The sequence below is a fragment of the Nicotiana tabacum genome, chromosome 1 (genome assembly GCF_000715075.1).
Source record: "Nicotiana tabacum cultivar K326 chromosome 1, ASM71507v2, whole genome shotgun sequence".
Classification (NCBI taxonomy): Eukaryota; Viridiplantae; Streptophyta; class Magnoliopsida; order Solanales; family Solanaceae; genus Nicotiana; species Nicotiana tabacum.
Window position 1 is genome coordinate 2,222,139 of NC_134080.1, and position 18,445 is coordinate 2,240,583.

The 18,445-nt window shown below is 34.8% G+C and overlaps 1 protein-coding gene across 1 annotated transcript; it reads right to left on the bottom strand.

The window, feature by feature from the left end:
• Window positions 1-11,146: 11,146 nt before the first annotated feature.
• LOC107781989 (short-chain dehydrogenase TIC 32 A, chloroplastic) lies at window positions 11,147-15,435 on the bottom strand. The gene is made up of 8 exons (XM_016602817.2): window positions 14,808-15,435; window positions 14,496-14,727; window positions 14,301-14,380; window positions 14,021-14,177; window positions 13,007-13,088; window positions 12,747-12,834; window positions 11,955-12,001; window positions 11,147-11,582 (listed from the first exon to the last, which is right to left on the bottom strand). The coding sequence occupies exons 1-8, from the start codon at window positions 14,929-14,931 to the stop codon at window positions 11,382-11,384; spliced, it is 1,011 nt and encodes a 336-aa protein (XP_016458303.1). The 5' UTR covers window positions 14,932-15,435; the 3' UTR covers window positions 11,147-11,381.
• Window positions 15,436-18,445: the final 3,010 nt, after the last annotated feature.

Sequence of the window (18,445 nt, forward strand, 5' to 3'; positions counted from 1 at the left end):
AGTTCTCATCAGGGCCAGTCATCACTTAGTGCCCTTCCAGCTTAGAGATCATCCCGTGCTCTATCAGTTCAGGGCTCTTTTATGCTAGGTGCATCTGCTAGCTATTCCGGTGCTAGGGGTTCCCTTCAATCCCCTTCTCCAGCACCTGAGAGTTGTTTTGAGTGTGGAGAGATGTGTCATATGTGGAGGCAGTGTCCTCGTCGTTTTGTGGGTCCATCTCAGTAGAGGGGTTAGTCATCGACTTCAACACCAGTCACTTCACTACCACCCGCCCAGCCAGCTAGGGGTGGGGTCAGTCAGCTAGAGGCCGTCCCAGAGGGGGAGGTCGATCAGGTGGCAGCCAGGCCCGTTTTTATGCACTTCCAGCTAGACCTGATGTTATTGCTTCCGATGTTGTTATCACAGGTATTGTTTCAGTCTGCCATGGAGATGCCTCTATATTATTTGATCCCAGTTCCACCTTTTCTTATATGTCATCATACTTTGCTCGTTATTTGGGTACGCCCCGTGAGACTCTTGCTTCACATGTTTATGTATCTACTCGGTGGGCGATATTGTTGTTGTAGACTGTGTGTACCGATCGTGTGTGGTGACTATTGGGGGTCTGGATACCCGTGAAGATCTTTTATTATTGTATATGGTGGATTTCGATGTCATTTTGGGCATGGATTGGTTATCTCTGTGTTGTGCTATCTGGACTGTCATGCTAAGATAGTCACTTTGGCTATACCGGGTGTGCCATGGATTGAGTGGCGAGGTGTAATTGATTACGTCCCTAGTAGAGTTATCTCATTCTTGAAGGCCCAGTGTATGGTTGGGAAGGGTTGTCTTTCGTATCTAGCCTTTGTGAGAGATGTAGGAGCTAAGACTCCCAGTATTGATTCTATTCCAGTTGTGAGGGATTTTCCCGATGTGTTTCCTGTAGACCTGTCGGGCATACTACCGGACAGGGATATTGATTTTGGTATTGACCTGGTGCCAGGCACTTAGACCATTTCTATTCTGCCATATCGTATGGCACCAGCGGAGTTGAAGGAGTTAAAGGAGAACCTTCGGGAACTTCTTGATAAGGGGTTCATTCAGCCTAGTGTGTCACCTTGGGGTGTGCCGGTTCTGTTTGTGAAGAAGAAGGATGACACAATGAGGATATGCATTGATTATAGGCAATTGAACAAGGTAACAATCAAGAACAAGTATCCTTTGCCTCGCATCGATGATTTATTCGACCAGCTTCAGGGAGCAAGAGTGTTCTCCAAGATTGATCTCCGTTCAGGTTATCACCAGATGAAGATTAGGGAATCGAATATTCTCAAAATAGCCTTCAGGACCAGATATGGTCATTATGAGTTCCTTGTTATGTCTTTTGGGCTGACCAATGCCCCAGCAGCGTTCATGCATCTAGTGAACAACGTATTTCAGCCTTATCTTGATTCGTTCGTGATTGTCTTCATTGATGATATTCTAGTGTACTCGCGTAGTCAGGAGGAGCACGCGGAGCATTTGAGAGTTATGTTGCAGAGGTTGGGGGAGGAGAAGTTTTATGCAAAGTTCTCCAAATGTGAGTTTTGGCTCAATTTAGTGGATTTCTTGGGGCACGTGGTGTCTAGCGAGGGTATTCAGGTTGATCCGAAGAAGATATAGGCAGTTCAGAGTTGGCCTAGACCGTCCTCAGCCATAGAGATTCACAGCTTTCTTGGTTTGGCGGGTTATTATCGTCGGTTTGTTCAGGGATTTTCATCTATTGCATCACCCTTGACCAAGTTGACTCAGAATGGTGTTTCATTTGTATGGTTGGATGAGTGTTTGACCACGACTCCAGTGTTAGTGTTTCCATCAACTTCAGGTTCATATACTGTGTATTGTGATGCTTCGAGAGTTGGTATTGGTTGTGCATTAATGCAGGAGGGTAGAGTTATTGCTTATGCTTCTCGTCAGTTGAAGCCCCATGAGAAGAACTACCCAGTTAATGATTTGGAGTTGGTTGTCATTGTTCAAGCGTTGACGATTTGGAGGCATTACTTGTATGGTGTGCCTTGTGAGGTGTTTACTGATCATCGTAGCCTCCAGCACTTGTTCAAATAGAAAGATCTCAATTTGAGGCAGCGGAGATGGTTGGAGTTGTTAAAGGATTATGATATTACTATATTGTACCATCCGGGAAAGGCCAATATGGTGGCAGATGCTTTGAGTCAAAAGGCGGTGAGTATGGGGAGTTTGGCATCTATTCCAGTTGGGGAGAGACCTCTTGTAGTTGATGTCCAGGCCTTGGCCAATCAGTTCATGAGGTTAGATATTTCGGACCCTAGACGGGTATTGGCTTGTGTGGTTTCTCGGTCTTCCTTATATGATGGCATCAGAGAGTGCCAGTATGATGATCCGCATTTGCTTGTCCTTAAGGACAGATTTCAGCACGATGATGCCAGGAATGTGACCATTGGTGATGATGGGGTATTGAGGATGCAGGGCCGGATATATGTGACCAATGTGGATGGGCTTCGGGAGTTGATTCTGGAGGAGGCCCACAACTCGCGGTATTCTATTCATCTGGGTCCCGCAAAGATGTATCAGGATTTGAGATAACACTATTAGTGGTAGAGAATGAATAGACATTGTGGGATTTATAGCTCGGTGTCTCAATTATCAGCAGGTGAAATATGAGCATCAGAGACCGGGTGGCTTACTTCAGCAGATGGATATTCCAGAGTAGAAATGGGAGAGGATCACTATGGATTTTGTAGTTGGACTTCCATGGAATTTGAAGAAGTTCGATGCTATTTGGGTGATTGTGGATCGGCTGACCAAGTCTGCGCACTTCATTCCTGTATGTACTACCTATTCTTCAGAGCGGTTGGTAGGGATCTATATTCGAGAAATTGTTCGGTTGCATGGTAATCCAGTTTCCATCATCTTCGATTGAGGTATTCAGTTTACTTCGCAGTTTTGGAGGGTCGTGTAGAGAGAGTTGGGTACTCAGGTCGAGTTGAGCACAACTTTTCACCCTCAGACGGAAGGTCAGTCCGAGCGCACTATTCAGATATTGTAGGACATGTTGCGTGCTTGTGTCATTGATTTCGGAGGGTCATGGGATGAGTTTCTACCGCTTGCAGAGTTTGTTTATAACAACAACTATCAGTCGAGTATTCAGATAGCTCCATATAAGGCTTTGTGTGAGAGGCGGTGTAGATCTCCAGTTGGTTGGTTCGAGCCCGGTAAGGCTAGGCTATTGGGGACAGACTTGGTGCAGGATGCTTTAGACAAGGTGAAGGTGATCTAGGAGAGGCTTCGTACGGCGCAGTCGAGGCAAAAGAGTTATGCTGACAGGAAGGTTCGAGATGTGTCTTACATGGTTGGTGAGAAGGATCTGTTGAAGGTTTCTCCCATGAAGGGTGTTATGAGATTTGGGAAGAAAGGAAAATTGAGTCCGCGGTTTATTGGGCCTTTTGAGGTGCTCCGGAGGATTGGGGAGGTGAATTATGAGCTTGCTTTACCACCCATCTTGTCGAGTGTTCATCCGGTATTTCATGTTTCTATGCTCCGAAAGTATATTGGGGATCCGTCTCATGTTCTGAATTTCAGCACGGTTCAGTTGGATGGTGACTTGACCTATGATGTGGAGCCAGTAGCTATTTTGGGTCGTCAAGTTTGAAAGTTGAAGTCAAAGGATATAGCTTTAGTGAAAGTGTAGTGTAGAGATCGGCCCGTGGAGGAGGCTACCTGGGAGACCGAGCGGGAGATGCGGAGCAGATATCCTCACTTGTTTGAGGCTTTAGGTATGTTTCTTGACTCGTTCGAGGATGAATGTTTGTTTAAGTTGGGGAGGATGTGACGACCCAGCCAGTTGTCTCATGAGTTACCGCTCCATTTCCCCCATTATTGCTTCTTTATGCTTTTTTTATCTGTGTCATGTGGTATCGGGTTGGTCGGATCGAATCCGGAATAATTTTGGTAAGGTTTGAGACACTTAGTCTCTTTGGAGTGAGTTTAGGTTGGAAAAGATAACCGAATGTTGACTTGTGTGTTAGAGGGCTCGGATGTAAGTTCGAATGGTTCAGATAGCTTCGGGAGGCTATTTTGGACTTAGGAGTGTGATCAGAATGAGTTTTGGAGGTTCGGAGTAGACTTAGTCTTGAATTGGCGAAGTTGATATTTTGGCGATTTCCGGTTGGTAGGCGAGATTTTGATATAGGGGTCGAAATGGAATTTCAAGAGTTGCAGCAGTTTCGTTGGGTCATTTGGGATGTGTGTGCAAAATTTTAGGTCATTCGGACGTGGTTTGAATTCGAAAGATTTTTGAAAGTTTGGCTTGAATCCGATGTGTTTTGGCTGATTTGATGTTATTTGGGGTGTTTTAAAGATTGGAATAAGTTTGAATAAGGTTTTGGGATATGTTGGTGCTTTTGGTTGAGGTCCCGGGGGCCTTGGGGTGATTTCTGATGGTTGACGGGGAGTTTGAGACCTTGTTGCAGCTGCAGATTTTGCTGCTTCTGGTGTTTCCGCACCTGCGGATTGGGGACCGCAGGTGCAATAAGGGAGATCGCAGAAGCGGAAATGCCTAGGAAGTCAGGGACTGCAGATGCGGTTATGGGACCACACCTGCGAAGGCGCAAGTGTGGGAGGTTGATCGCAGATGCGATTTTGGCCGTTAAGTGAAGAACCGTAGAAGCGTTTAGTTGGCCGCATATGCGATACCGCAGAAACGGAAATTGGACCGTAGATGCGAAATGTCTGGGCAGAAAGTATAAATTGTGACCTTCGCGATTTTGAGCCATTTTTCACCATTTCTATTCGGCTTTGGAGCTTTATGGGCGATTTGAAAGAGGGATTTCAAGGGAAACTCATTGAGGTAAGGAATTTGGACCTAAAACTCGTTTCTATGCTATTATTTCACGGATTAGAGGTAGAAATTAGGGAAATTAAGGACTAGAGATTTGACCGGTTCGAGGTGAGTAATGATTGTAAATGATGTTCTGAGGGTTCGAAACCCCGGATTGCACATTGTAGTAATATATTGAGGTGGAGCACACGATTGATGACGAGCGTGAGGTCGTGCACTGTTGAGGATTGTGACTTAGTCCGTCCTGAATGACTATTTTACCGCGTATTTGACTGAAATCTATTTGCTATGATCATGATTTGGGTTGAATGTCATATTTGGGACTTGTGCCAACTATTTGAACCCTTCGGGGATTTATATTGATATTGTTTTGACTTTATACTTGAACTTAGTCATGATATTTTCCATTGTTTGTCATACTCAGCCATGTTTACTCTGTTTTAATACTTAAATGATATTGGGCTGAGAATCACCGTTTTACTACTGCCCAAGTGGTTTGTGAGCATTTTTGACCGAGTAAGGTCGAGGGCCTATGTTGTGAGGAAACATTGATTGATATGAGGCCGAGGGCCTAGTGATGATGCCACGAGATGGCTTGATATTGTGCTTGGGCCGTAAGGGGCCCCTCCAGGAGTCTGCACACCCCCAGTGAGCGCGGGTACCCATTGTGATATGAGATTAAGCCAGAGGGGCTAGTATTGTTCTGAGATGTTGCCCGAGGGGCAGATTTGTTGATACTGTGCCTGAGGGGCGAACCTTTATGTGTTTATCTTTCTTAAGTGCTTGTCATTAATTGTTAAATTATTGAAAAGGTATTTCTGAAGTTTAAACTGAACTTAAATGATTATTCGTATTTTTACTGATTCACTATTTTAATGGTTTTACTGCTTCATTATAGCATGTATTTGCCTTACGTGATTTCCTGCATTCAGTCTTTATTTATGATTATTACTCACTGAGTCAGAGTACTCACTTTACTCCTTGCACCCTATGTGCAGATTCAGGCATAGCTGGTCCCTATCGATATTTATATATATCTATATCTATACTATATTAAAAGTATTAAGCCCCTATCAAATTCAATTAAAATTTACTATTGATTTTTTTCCTTATTTGACCAGTTTTTATAAATATTCTTTTGGAGTTTAGTACGTAGCCATTAAAGTTTTTTTTTTAATTCTTCACCTCTAAGGTATTTTTTTCTCTATATTTCTAATAATTAATTACCTAAAAATATGGAATATCCATCAGCAATGTATGTTCGCTTTTTCCTGTTAAATTTTTAAGAGTTTTTATTTAATCTTAACTTTAAATTTTTAGAAGTCTAAACTAATATGGTGTTAATTTAGAAATAATTTAAGCCACAACCATACTATCTGAATTTGCAACTATAGTTAATCTTTTACACTTAAGTTATACTAATGTATTTGGAACTCTTCAAATAACTATAAATTGGTCATTTTCCCCTCGATAATTTTGAAAATTTAGCTTCAATATTGTGAACTCTTGAAATTTTAAAATTGTTATTAGCAGAGTGCATTCGGAGTGAGTTTAGGACAATATTAACTTTTAATTGGTAGAACATAAAAACAACCACACAAATTAGATATAAGACAACCATACTATACAACCAATCGAGTTTTTAATCTTGGTGTGGACAATATTGACTTAAGTTTTTAACGTGATGCACACGTGCAACGCACGTACACTAAAATTAGTATAGTAAATAGTAACTACAACTAACTAATAACCACTAAAACATAGTAGTTTCTGAAAGTTTCTCATTAAAAAAAAGCCCAAAATAAAGCACATTCCATACAAGCCCATGACAATTATACTAGGAGAGCCCATTTCAAAGCGTGTAGTTTTTATTTCTTGAAAAATAATTCTTTTTTATTATTATTACATAGTGGATTGGAGAAGGGGTAGGGGAAAGCGAGTAATGCTAATCGAGACTCCCACTGATATCACTATGCTATAGTACAGGCTAGGGCGGGGTATAATTTGGTAAATACCGAATTACTGTATCAAAACCGAAAATTTTGGTATTTGGTATATGGTATTTTGGTATTTAATATGGTATTTGATTTAAGTTTTTTAAAAAATTGATATTAGGTATGGTATTTGGTATTTTAAAATAAAATACCGAAATACCGATATCGTACCGAAATAAATATTTTATTACACAAAACACATATTATCAATTATAACATAAATATAAAAAATCTAAAATTTTACTTTTCTTTATTCTCAAAGTTCATCAATTAAATCTAAACAAGTAACAAGACATTTCTAATGATCAAATATTCTTTTATGTACAATTTTCTCTACTTGGGTCGATATTTGCTAGATTTGGACAAAATTTTGTCAACAAGCATTTTCAGTTTTGCATTTTTGAGTACTTTAATTAAGAATATTAGAGTGTATGACTCTATGTACTAGTTAGTATTCAAACGGAATAAATCGAAGTTACCGAACCGAATAAATCGAAACCGAAAGTAGAAAAATCGAACCATACCGAATTTAATTAGGTACGGTATTGGTATAGGATTTTAAGAAACCGAAGACCGAAAATACCGAACCGAAATGTCTAAATACCGTACCATACCGACCGACGAACACCCCTAGTATAGGCCATAGCAGTTATGAAATATGAATTTCACTTCTTAGTTAAAGATTATATTTGTAGGGGAGCCTTGACGTAACTGGTAAAATTACTGTCATGTGATCAGGAGGTCACAGGTTCAAGCCGTAAAAATAATTTTTTGTAGAAATACAGAGTAATGTTGTGTATAATAGACCCTTATAATCCGGCCCTTCCCCAGATCCCGCACATAGCGGAAGCTCTGTGCATCGGACTGCCCTTTAGTTAAAGACTATATTTGTTCTTTCACTGGTAACTTTCTTTTTTCATTCTGTTTTTCAGGATCGAAATAGGGAGTTTGATCGGAGGAGCTGGCTCGTAAATAAGGAATGGGAATTAAGAAGGGAATATGTCTTTCAAACAGAGGAGGACGCATATTATAAAATGAGCGGTCACGGGCACTTGAAAATTTCAGTAAAAATTCTATATAATTACAAATATTTTTTAAAAATAGTCAAATATTAGCATAGGCCCCCGTATCAATCTTTATGAGTAATGGTAAATTTAATTGAACGTCATGGTGCCCCGCGACCATCAAATCCTGGGTCCGCCTCTACTTTCAAATAACCTGAACAAAAAATTAAGCATATTATTTCCATTCAAACCACAACAAATCTTAAGAAAATTGGTGAGATTAGAACCATCAAATTATAACTACTAGAGTGACTCTAATAATCTCTTTGACTCATAACATATTTTCAACTTTTAACTAAACAATTTCCAATTTCCAGGTTATAGGGCAAATAGAGTTTCTTAAGAAAAATCACACACAAGATCCACTTATATAGGTTCTTAATAATGGAACAGCAATTCCATCTCGAAAAAAACAACATATCAAACAAAATTTACCTTTTTTCCAATTTTAAAAACTTAAGTAGATAGGTGCAATATGATCTACCATACAAATTTGAAGACAATAGATAGTGGTGGAATCTAAATATCATTATCATATATGGGGGCAAAATTTTATGTTGGAAAGCACTTTAAATGGAGGAGAAGCTGGTTTTTATTTCAGAAGATGAGGTTGCTCATAATTTGTTAGGTTAAAGGGTTGTAAACTAAGGTCCACCATTTCCAAATGTCTATTCTTGAAAAGGGCCTAGCTCATCAACCGATAAGAATTGCTTTAGTTTTTCGATAATCGTGGTGTTCGAGTTAGTTTATATATATATATATAGCTCTACTAATTGTCCTATTAGTACGAGAAATATTTGTTCGAGTTAGTTTATATATATATATATATATATATATATATATATATATATATATATATAGCTCGACTAATTGTACAAAGTACGTGTTATCTCCTATTAGTACGAGAAATATTTTCTTTTTTTTTTCTAGCTCGCATTTGTATGCATATATTTTTATGCCTGTGATTTTAATTTTATTTAAATTTGAAGGATCAAAAAAGGAAAAAGAAAAGGGTTCTGTGTATTAAACTGATACCTACTGTGAGGAGATTCTTAGTGGGCGTTTAGACATAAAGAATTGTAAAATTCAAAAAAAAAAAGTGAATTTTTTTTTTCAAGTGAAAATGGTATTTGAAAATTAGAGTTGTGTTTGGACATGAATATAATTTTGGGTTGTTTTTAAATTTTTGTAAGTGATCTGAGTGAAAATTTTGAAAAATAGTTTTTTAGAATTTTTCAAATTTTCGAAAAATTCTAAAATTCATTTTCAAGTGAAAATTGAAAATTTTATGGCCAAACACTGATTTCGAAAAAAATGACAATTTTTTGAAAAAAAAAATATTCTTATGTCCAAAAGTACCATTTGCCTACAGGTGTTGATGGTGACTATCAGGATTGGTGTTTGGTTATCATAATTAATTTTTTACTAGAAAAATAATTTCCCTCACTTATGGCTTGAGTTTATAATTATCTTATCTTTAATTTTATATTATTTGATATAACTAACTCTTAGATAATATTATTAATTTTTAATACTCAAAAAAATTATCAAAACATTCTTCATATGTTAAATATTATTGAGTTTTCTACCTTTTCGGGGAAAGAAATTCACTCACCAACTAAACACTAAAAAAAATCATAAAAAATGACTCCCTTTTTTACAATAAGGTTTACTATAGATTGGCAAATCAATGTGCCATCAAAGTCTTTTACATATTGAGTTCAACCATATTTGTTTTTGCACCAAAAAAAAAAAAAAAATCGTTGAACTCAATATGCTTTCTTTCTCTTCCCGAGTCTCTGACTAACTGTGTACTACTCGATTTATTATGTTATACTCTCTCCGTTTACTTTTACTTGTTCAGTATTTTAAAAATAAATTTTTACTTTTAGTATATCAAGAGAAGACGATTTCTTTTTTCCTGTTATACCCACTAATTTCAAATTATTTTCTTAAATCCATTAAAAATATGCATCAATTGATATGGATATCATAGTAAATTATGCACTTCATTTATTATTTTTAAGGGGAGTACAAAGTCCATATATAGTGGACAAGTAAAAGTGAAAAAAGGGAGTATTAAACATTGATTTTAAAATTATCTCGAAAAAATGGAGTATTAAACATTGAAGAGGAAGAGTTTATTTTCCTCATAATAATAATAATCTGCTAATGGACAAACTCCACGGCATCAGCGCATTTGTGGTTCAATGATTCTTGACATAGTGGATCACTTGGTTCCATTTATCAGAGAACATTAAAATTGCAATATGTAAATGAACGATCTTTAGAACCAAATTGCATGATTGCCTTTAGATGAATGTGGCTTAATTTTGCCTTTTAGAGACCTTGATTGATAAGTATTGTCTCTTAGTTGAATTTGGCTCATATTTTGCCTTATCAAAGACCTTTTTCTTTGTTTCTTACCCATTATTCAATATTTGGGTTGACGCCTCGATTAATTAAAATTTGCATTGCATGAATTTTGATAAAAGCGCTTCCTATCAATAATTTTTTTGTTCCCAAGGCTCAAATTCATAACACCTCTAATTAAAACAAAAGGATCTTATCCGTTCCACCAAATCCACCAAAATCTATGGTGGTTAGAAACCTCAATTAATGCTCTTAAAAGTTTACATCAAAATCCACGGATCGCAATTAAAGGGCAGCCCGGTGCACTAATCTCCCGTTATGAGCGGGGTCCGGAGAAGGGTTGGACCACAAGAATATCCCTGCATTTCTACAAGAGGCTGTTTTCACGGCTCGAACCCGTAACCTTCTGGTCACACAACAACAACTTTACCAATTACGCCAACGCTCCCTTCAACGGATTGCAATTGACACACACAAATAATAATATAACATCATCACTTTTTTTTCTCTGATATGACTGTCCTTCAATATGATTATTTTTCTGCTTCTACACACGGTTGCCTTTCACCTGATACATGTTAGTAGGTCCCTCATTAACCCCTCAAAGATTCCCCAAAAATTATATTAACATCCACATGGAAACGAACGAACCCATGTTATTGATTCCATCTTAATTTCTTTAAATTTTTTCCATACTCTAACCAATTAAGAAAATCATTTTCTTTTGAAATTTTTTCAAATTGAGCTATTTTATAGCTAATCATTAATTGAATCACTGCCGCAACTAGTTTACCACATATCCACACATATTAGTATAACAAATTTATTCATCAATTCCATGTAAAATAAACTGCCAATCAGAAATTTTACTATTGGTAAGCTTCAAATTAAACTTCACAAACTTACATATACGAAGAAAATAAACCAATGTACATATTAAATTATCTAGCTTAATTACTATGCGAACATACTCCTAGATTTTTTGTATATATATATCCTGCTATATTATCGCAAAAAAATTTCTCTTTATACAAGAACTCACTAATCTCTCATAATACCAAAAATACTACAATATTATGTCCTTCGCCGATTTTTTTTTTTTTTTGAGAGAGAGCTTCAGAGCAATGTCTCCAATGGATCTAAATGTGCATTTGAATTTTTAGAAATCATAATCTCAGAAGCTGACCATATGCGTGCTGCTTCTGTTAAATTGGAACCCAATTTTGAAGAAGAAACTTCATTACAGTCTGCAAAATATTTTCCACTCACATTTGTAAGTCTTGGATGAGTTGCCACATAGCAAGTTGTCGCAGCTGCCTGAATCATGGAGATGCCGAACAGTATATAAGTAATCATACTTTATTTATTCAATGAATTTGACGATATTTTATTTTCTATAATTTAATCCGATCATTAATCCTGGAGCAAAATACTACTTATCAACTTCCAAATATCCCTTTTCAACTTAACTTTAAATACTATTTTTTTTTCAAATCTCAACCAAACATATTGTATTTTCTAGAATTTAATCCGATCATTAATACTGGAGCAAAATATTACTTATCAACTTCCAAATATCCCTTTTCAACTTAACTTGAAATACTATTTTTTTTTTTCAAATCTCAACCAAACCATGCCAAACGCCTACTAAAGGATATATGAGGAGAGATCGAACAGGAGAAAAATTACCTGTGGAATAGTCTTTAAAAGTTTTGAAGTCAAAAAGAACACCAAATCTGCATTTATTAAAAAAAATGTATCATGAGTAATGGGGTTATAGTTTATGAAAACGAGACATCCTCTATTTTTGTAAGAGTAAGGCACTAGCTTATTTGACAACTGTAAAAAAAATTGTTTCGTCTTATGAAACATAACTATTTCAACCCTATTCCCTATCTGAATACTCAGGTAACATTTGATTTAGTTTCAGATTAGTTACTGAAGACTAGACTCTGGAAAACAATTTTGTGAAGAAAAAAAAGGTACATACAAGTATTATTTTTTTTAGAAATTAGTTTAAATAGCATCTGGCTTATTTATTGTGAAAACTTAAATTTAAGTTGTATTAGGTTTTGTAAATATTTCGCCTTGATTTTTCAAAAAAGAAATCTTTTTAACCAAATGAACTGATGATATTCAAAAGGAAGCCTACAATTTTTTTATTTGAACTAGCATCCAAGGATGTATCTTAGCGATCTATGAAGTTGTAAAACTATAAAAGATTGGGATTTAAATTCCAATAATAACAAAAAAATGTTGGATGATCTTTTCCTATCTACCTGGCCTTTGGTAGACAAAATTAACCAATATTTGTACTTGAGGAAGATATCAGACATCTAATAACGTAATCAGAAGTGCGGAGGACTAGTTCGTATACCACCGTTATAAAAAATTATGAAATAAACGAGGCGATTTTACTGAGTATTATAATTATATTTCATGGTTGATGAAAAAAGAAAGGTAGGGGAGTATTTAACATACCAGTGAGAAGGCCTTCGCGTTCTCTAGTCAGTCTAGTTCTAACAATCCCAGGATGAACACAATTGACTGTCACATTTGCCCCCATTTTCTGCAACATTTACAAGACAAAAAGGACAGATAATATTAATTTCTAGTATCTGAACACAACAATAATTCAGTCTTCCAAAAGAATCAGAGGCAAGGCAACAAATTTCACTTTTCCTAAAACAATAAATAACATTTTTTTTTCAATAAAATAGGAGAGAAAATCTTGGACTTACTTTCAATATCTGAGCCAGCTCCTTGGTATGCAAAACATTAGCCAGCTTCGAGAGAGCATATGCACGTGTCGCATCATATTGACTGCCATAGACCAAGACAAATTACACTCTTTCATAATAAAGTCAAACTTGTTAACACAAATTATGTATGTTTAAAATTTTGCACAAAATATATGACTATATAGTATTTTTTTTAATTACCATGGATGCGATAATGTTTTGCCATAAACTACGTCATATTATTTTATGTTTACTTTAAAACATTGGTATTCAAATCAACATATGCGTATTTCAACTATTCTATCAAATATATGCGGTATCGACTAACTCTACAAATAAGATTCATGCTGATGGAAGCTGTCAAAATCACACCCTTGTGCACAGATTGTCCTTTCAATTGGACTGCACTTCAAAATCTCCTTTGGATATGAATTTTTTTTTACTTTTTTTTTTGAAATATTTTAATTTTTTTTAAAATCAGTATTTGACCATAAAGTTTTCAATAGATGAATTTTAGAATTTTTTGAAAATTTAAAAAACTTCAAAAAGTTTATTTTTCAAAATTTTCACTCATATCACTCTTAAAAATTTAAAAATCAACCAAAATTATATTCATGTTTAAACACAACACTAAATTTTCAAATACCATTTATATTGAAGAAAAATTTCGCTTTTTTAAAATTTTACAATTCTTATGTCCAAATACCCACTAAAACACTTATAAAGACATGTTTAAACACAATACTAAATATTCAAATATCATTTTTATTGAAGAAAAATTTTGCTTATTTTAAAATTTTACCATTCTTATGTCCAAATGCCCACTAAAACACTTATAAAGACATAAAATGTGATTTCGTTTTCGAAAAAAAAGTGAATGCGTGGTACAAAAAATCCTATATTGTCTCGTACCAATAATGCATTTAATTCAGTACAAAGTCCTATAAAAGTAACGTAATGTACTTTTCCTCATTTTTCAAAAGCGATAGCAACAGAGATATGAATAAAATTCACCTTTTGTCTTTAGTGATCAGTCGGAGATACTGAATCGAGTCGCCGGAAAACCAGCCGTGTATGCTTGACGACACATTCACTATCCTTCCTTGAATGCCGGTTTCTTTGGCCGTCTCGATCATCTTCTTCAGTAACAGCTTCGTCAAAAGAAAATGGCCTGTAATTATGCGCACACAAATTAAACGAAAAAGAAATAGAAAATAATATAATCGGCTTTAAAAAATTCATCACATGCATGTAAATGAAAAAGAAAACGGTTTAGTTTATCAAATGGCTTTACCTAGGTGATTAGTAGCAAAAGTCATCTCAATTCCGTCCTCAGAAATGGCGTGCTGGTGAGCGAATTTTCCGGCGTTGTTTCTGCAATCAAACAGATAAAACGTGAACCTAAAAAATAAGTTTAAAAATTAAAACTAATACTAATAAATATATATAGTTGATCGAAAAAAGCTAAACTGAATGAAGTAGTACTTACATGAGAAGATTGAGAGGAAATTTCAGACTCTCAAATTCGGTAACGAACTTCCGAACGGAACTGAGAGAACTAAGATCGAGAGCCATAACGATAACCTCCGCGCCCGGCGATTCGGAGATAATACGAGCTTTGGTTTCTTCAGCTGCTTTTAAGCTACGAGCCGGTAAAATCAGCTTAGCACCGCGTTTGGCTAATACTCTCGCTGTTTCCGCTCCAATTCCTGACGTAGCACCTGCACAAATCACATGATGATATAATCATTTTTTTCGTATGAAATGATTAAATTTCGAATAGTACTGATTAATATCTTACCAGTGATAATAGCGGTGACGGAGCGAAGATCAGGAGATTGTTCGGTGACAATTTCAGCGGTGGATTTGGAACCGAAACCGCTAGGGCCGGCGGAGCCAATCAGGTACTTAACCGTTTCAAGCATTTTTCTTCTTCTTTTGCGACTGATTAATTTTCACGCTCTCTCTGTGATATACAGTGGTATACTACTACTACTATACTTGATTTTCCTTTCCACAAATTGCTTTCACAGAAACCAACTTTTTGCAGTACTAGTGGTCCATAAACCATAAATTGACAAACAAAAAAAAAACAGTAGTTGTTGACTGTTGTTGATGCGATAGCCGTAGCAGTATATCCACCCTAGAACTTTAGCAGTGATTCAGAACCCCCAAAAAGGTAACACTATTAGAAACTAGGCCTGCGATTTTTCTCTGCTTTAGCGAGTACTGAAAAGAATTCAGTACACAGTACACAGAGAGCGAAAAAAGTTATGGAAATTGTGGCTATGGCCGGCAACGAAGAAATGGTGTAATATTCTAGTGGATTAGTGTGGAAAAAGGAGGAGAAGGAAGTGGGAATTTTATAATAGAGGATGGTAGGGATTAGGGAATCATTTAAGACGCATAGAGAGGATTACATCTTTGTCACTGATTGTGATTAATTTTTTAATTGCATTTTTAATTATATATCGTTTAGAATCTTAACGAACTTTAACCCCAACTTCATTGTTTTATGTTTTTTACAGTTTGACAGTTGATACACACTTAGCAAATTGTTTATATTTATGTGTCTATATATGTATATAATTCAAGTCAAATGTAGTAATAATAAGTTAATAATATTCCTTAATCATAAATAATGAGTTTAACTTATATACACTATAGTATAATATTCACAATATCACATTATCAAAAAATATCTACATGTATTCTTTCATAATATTTGATTTTGTAATATTAAAAATAAAACAGATGATCTTTTACGAGCGTGTAATAAATAAAGGTGACCTGATAATGTTCCCGATTAGGTGTATTATTAGTTTTCGCCCAGCTTCGAAAATTATTTACATTCGACAATCGAAAAAATGTATAATTTTTTGTATATAAAATACATAATATATATATATATACAAAAATATATATTTTTCGACTATTATTTTGAAAGCGGATATACAGTGTTATTTTCCCTTCAAATAAAACATCCTCCCTTGTCTCAATTTTTGGTTTGAATCCAGTAACCTAACACTACTAAAATCCAAATGGTTCCTTATTCTTCCCTTTTTAACTTTAACTCTATAACAAAAATTAATCTCTATTATAAGCTTTCACGTGATATTATATATTTTGTCCAACAAGAGGAGAAATAATAGATTATCTTTAAATGAACTACCTTCTATAATCAGTAGAAATATTTGGAGGAAAATTTATTGAAAACTAAATAATTACTGTGGCATTTATTTATTAAAAAAAAGTTGTGATTTTCTTGGATACGAATTTACAACCATAAAAAATTATTGATGCTAGCATATAGCTGCACTTTTAGTCAAATCCCTTTTGATTAAAGTTGCAGTATCATCATTAAAGCAAAGAAAAAATCATAAAGGATTCCGTTATTAATTTTTCAAGGAAAAAAAAAAAGAAAAAAACTTTGATTGGCCAATGCAACAGTCGGCGATTATTAAAGGAGAAGAGAAAAGTTAATTAAGGAGGTGGCACAGGTGTCAAGATGAACTGTAGAGTCTTCTACGAGTAATAAATAAATAAATTACTTACTACAGAGTATTAATTATTACTAGTATTAATATAATATGTAGGATAATAAAATTAATAATCTAATCTTATCGTCAAAAAAAGAGTCGCACGTGAGGGTGGAGATTAGTCAATCTACGGCCTCGAATCCCTCAATAGGGTTAGTAAAGTTACTAGTCAATCATTCTCCATTTAAACTTTATTTTATTTATATTTTATTATATCATTTTTATCTTCTCATTACTCCATCTCAGAAAACATTAATGAGATTTGAAATATACTCGCACGGCCTCGAATTATCAGTGCTTATTAAAAATAGTTGTTTGAAATTATTTTTCACTTTAGAAGTTCAAGGTAAAAATAGCACGGTATAACCAGTTTTGGATTGGTCATTCAAAAATAGCCAGCGTTTACGAAGTCAATGAAAAATAGCCACTATTTTGCTGCAACAGAGACCGGTCCAACATAATATACTGGAGTTCGGTGCACCTGTGTATGAACTCCAGCATATTATGCCGGACCGGTATACTTTGTTGGCTCCAGTATAATATACTGGAGACTGGAGCACTGGTGCTCCAGTATAATATACTGGCGTATTTTCCGGGTTTTGAACAGTATTTTCGCTTAGATTTATCTTTACATGAAAAGTGGCTAAATTTTGATTACTTTTGAAACTGAGCTATTTTTGAACGACCAGTTGTAAATCTGGCTATTTTTTAATTTCTCCCAAGTTCAAGACAAAGTTAATTATTTTCTTTCTTTTTTATCTTTAGTAATAATTATTCTTAAAGACTACAAATGCCTCAGTTATGGATAAATTTTTTAAATACCATTAAAAAAATTTAAATATTAAGACATCAATAAGGAAAAAGTAGTCAAAATCTCATCTTAATTAATTTTTCTTAAGAGGCGCGTACAAAAAATCATCACAAATAATATGAGACTGAGGGAGCAATGATTTTGATTCAATTCTTGGTTTCTCAGGCTGAACGAAGTTATTATACTTGAAAATTAAACATATGTCACAAAATAAATTGTGGAATTCAAAATATGAAGTTCCACGAAAACTAATTTATAATTAGAAAAACTAATTAACTACTCAAACAACGATCTTGATCTATCGTTTCATATTTCATTTACATTAAAGCGTCATTCTTTTTTGTTAAATGGTAATCAAGAAATAATAAATTCAGAATATTTTCTAATATAAACAATAAAAATACATGAAATTTTTTAATCAAAGCAAATATCATTCAAATTTTGAAATGGTATAGTTTCACATAGAAGAGATTGGATCATTGGAGAAGTAATTGACAATTCTAATCTCTTTTCTTTCCTTTGAAGGCATATTTTGTCTTGACAACAAAATGAAACAACAATTATTTGAAAATACTTTAAATTCTTATTAGCAACTTGATTAGTCATAAATTAAGCGGGTTACTTACTTTATGTTAATTAAAATAGTCATCAGTCATCACCTTCCAATCATGAATCTAACAATCCCAATATGATGAATACATTATGGTTGTAATCTAGCAAGAAAGCTACGATCCAAATGTATAATGAGCTTTTAGTTATGATAAAGCTTGATTTATTATTATACTTAAAAACACTAAAAAGAAGATTAAGGTGGGAAAAAGACAATTAAATAAGTAGTTAATGGAACGTTTGGCATTGTCCTTTTGTGAGTTTGCAACTTAGTTGAGATAAAAAGATTGGTAGGGTCTTTTATAAGTTTTCTTTATTTTTTATTAAAAAAATGTTTTTATAAGAAAAGAAGCCACGAAAATGCAGCTTTTTTTAGCACTTCTTCAGTCCCCGTGCCTTCCTGCGGGGACCGTTTCTTCTTCTTATTATATAGTAATATTACTTTTTTAGCTTAGAAAAACAATTTTTAATTCAGCAATT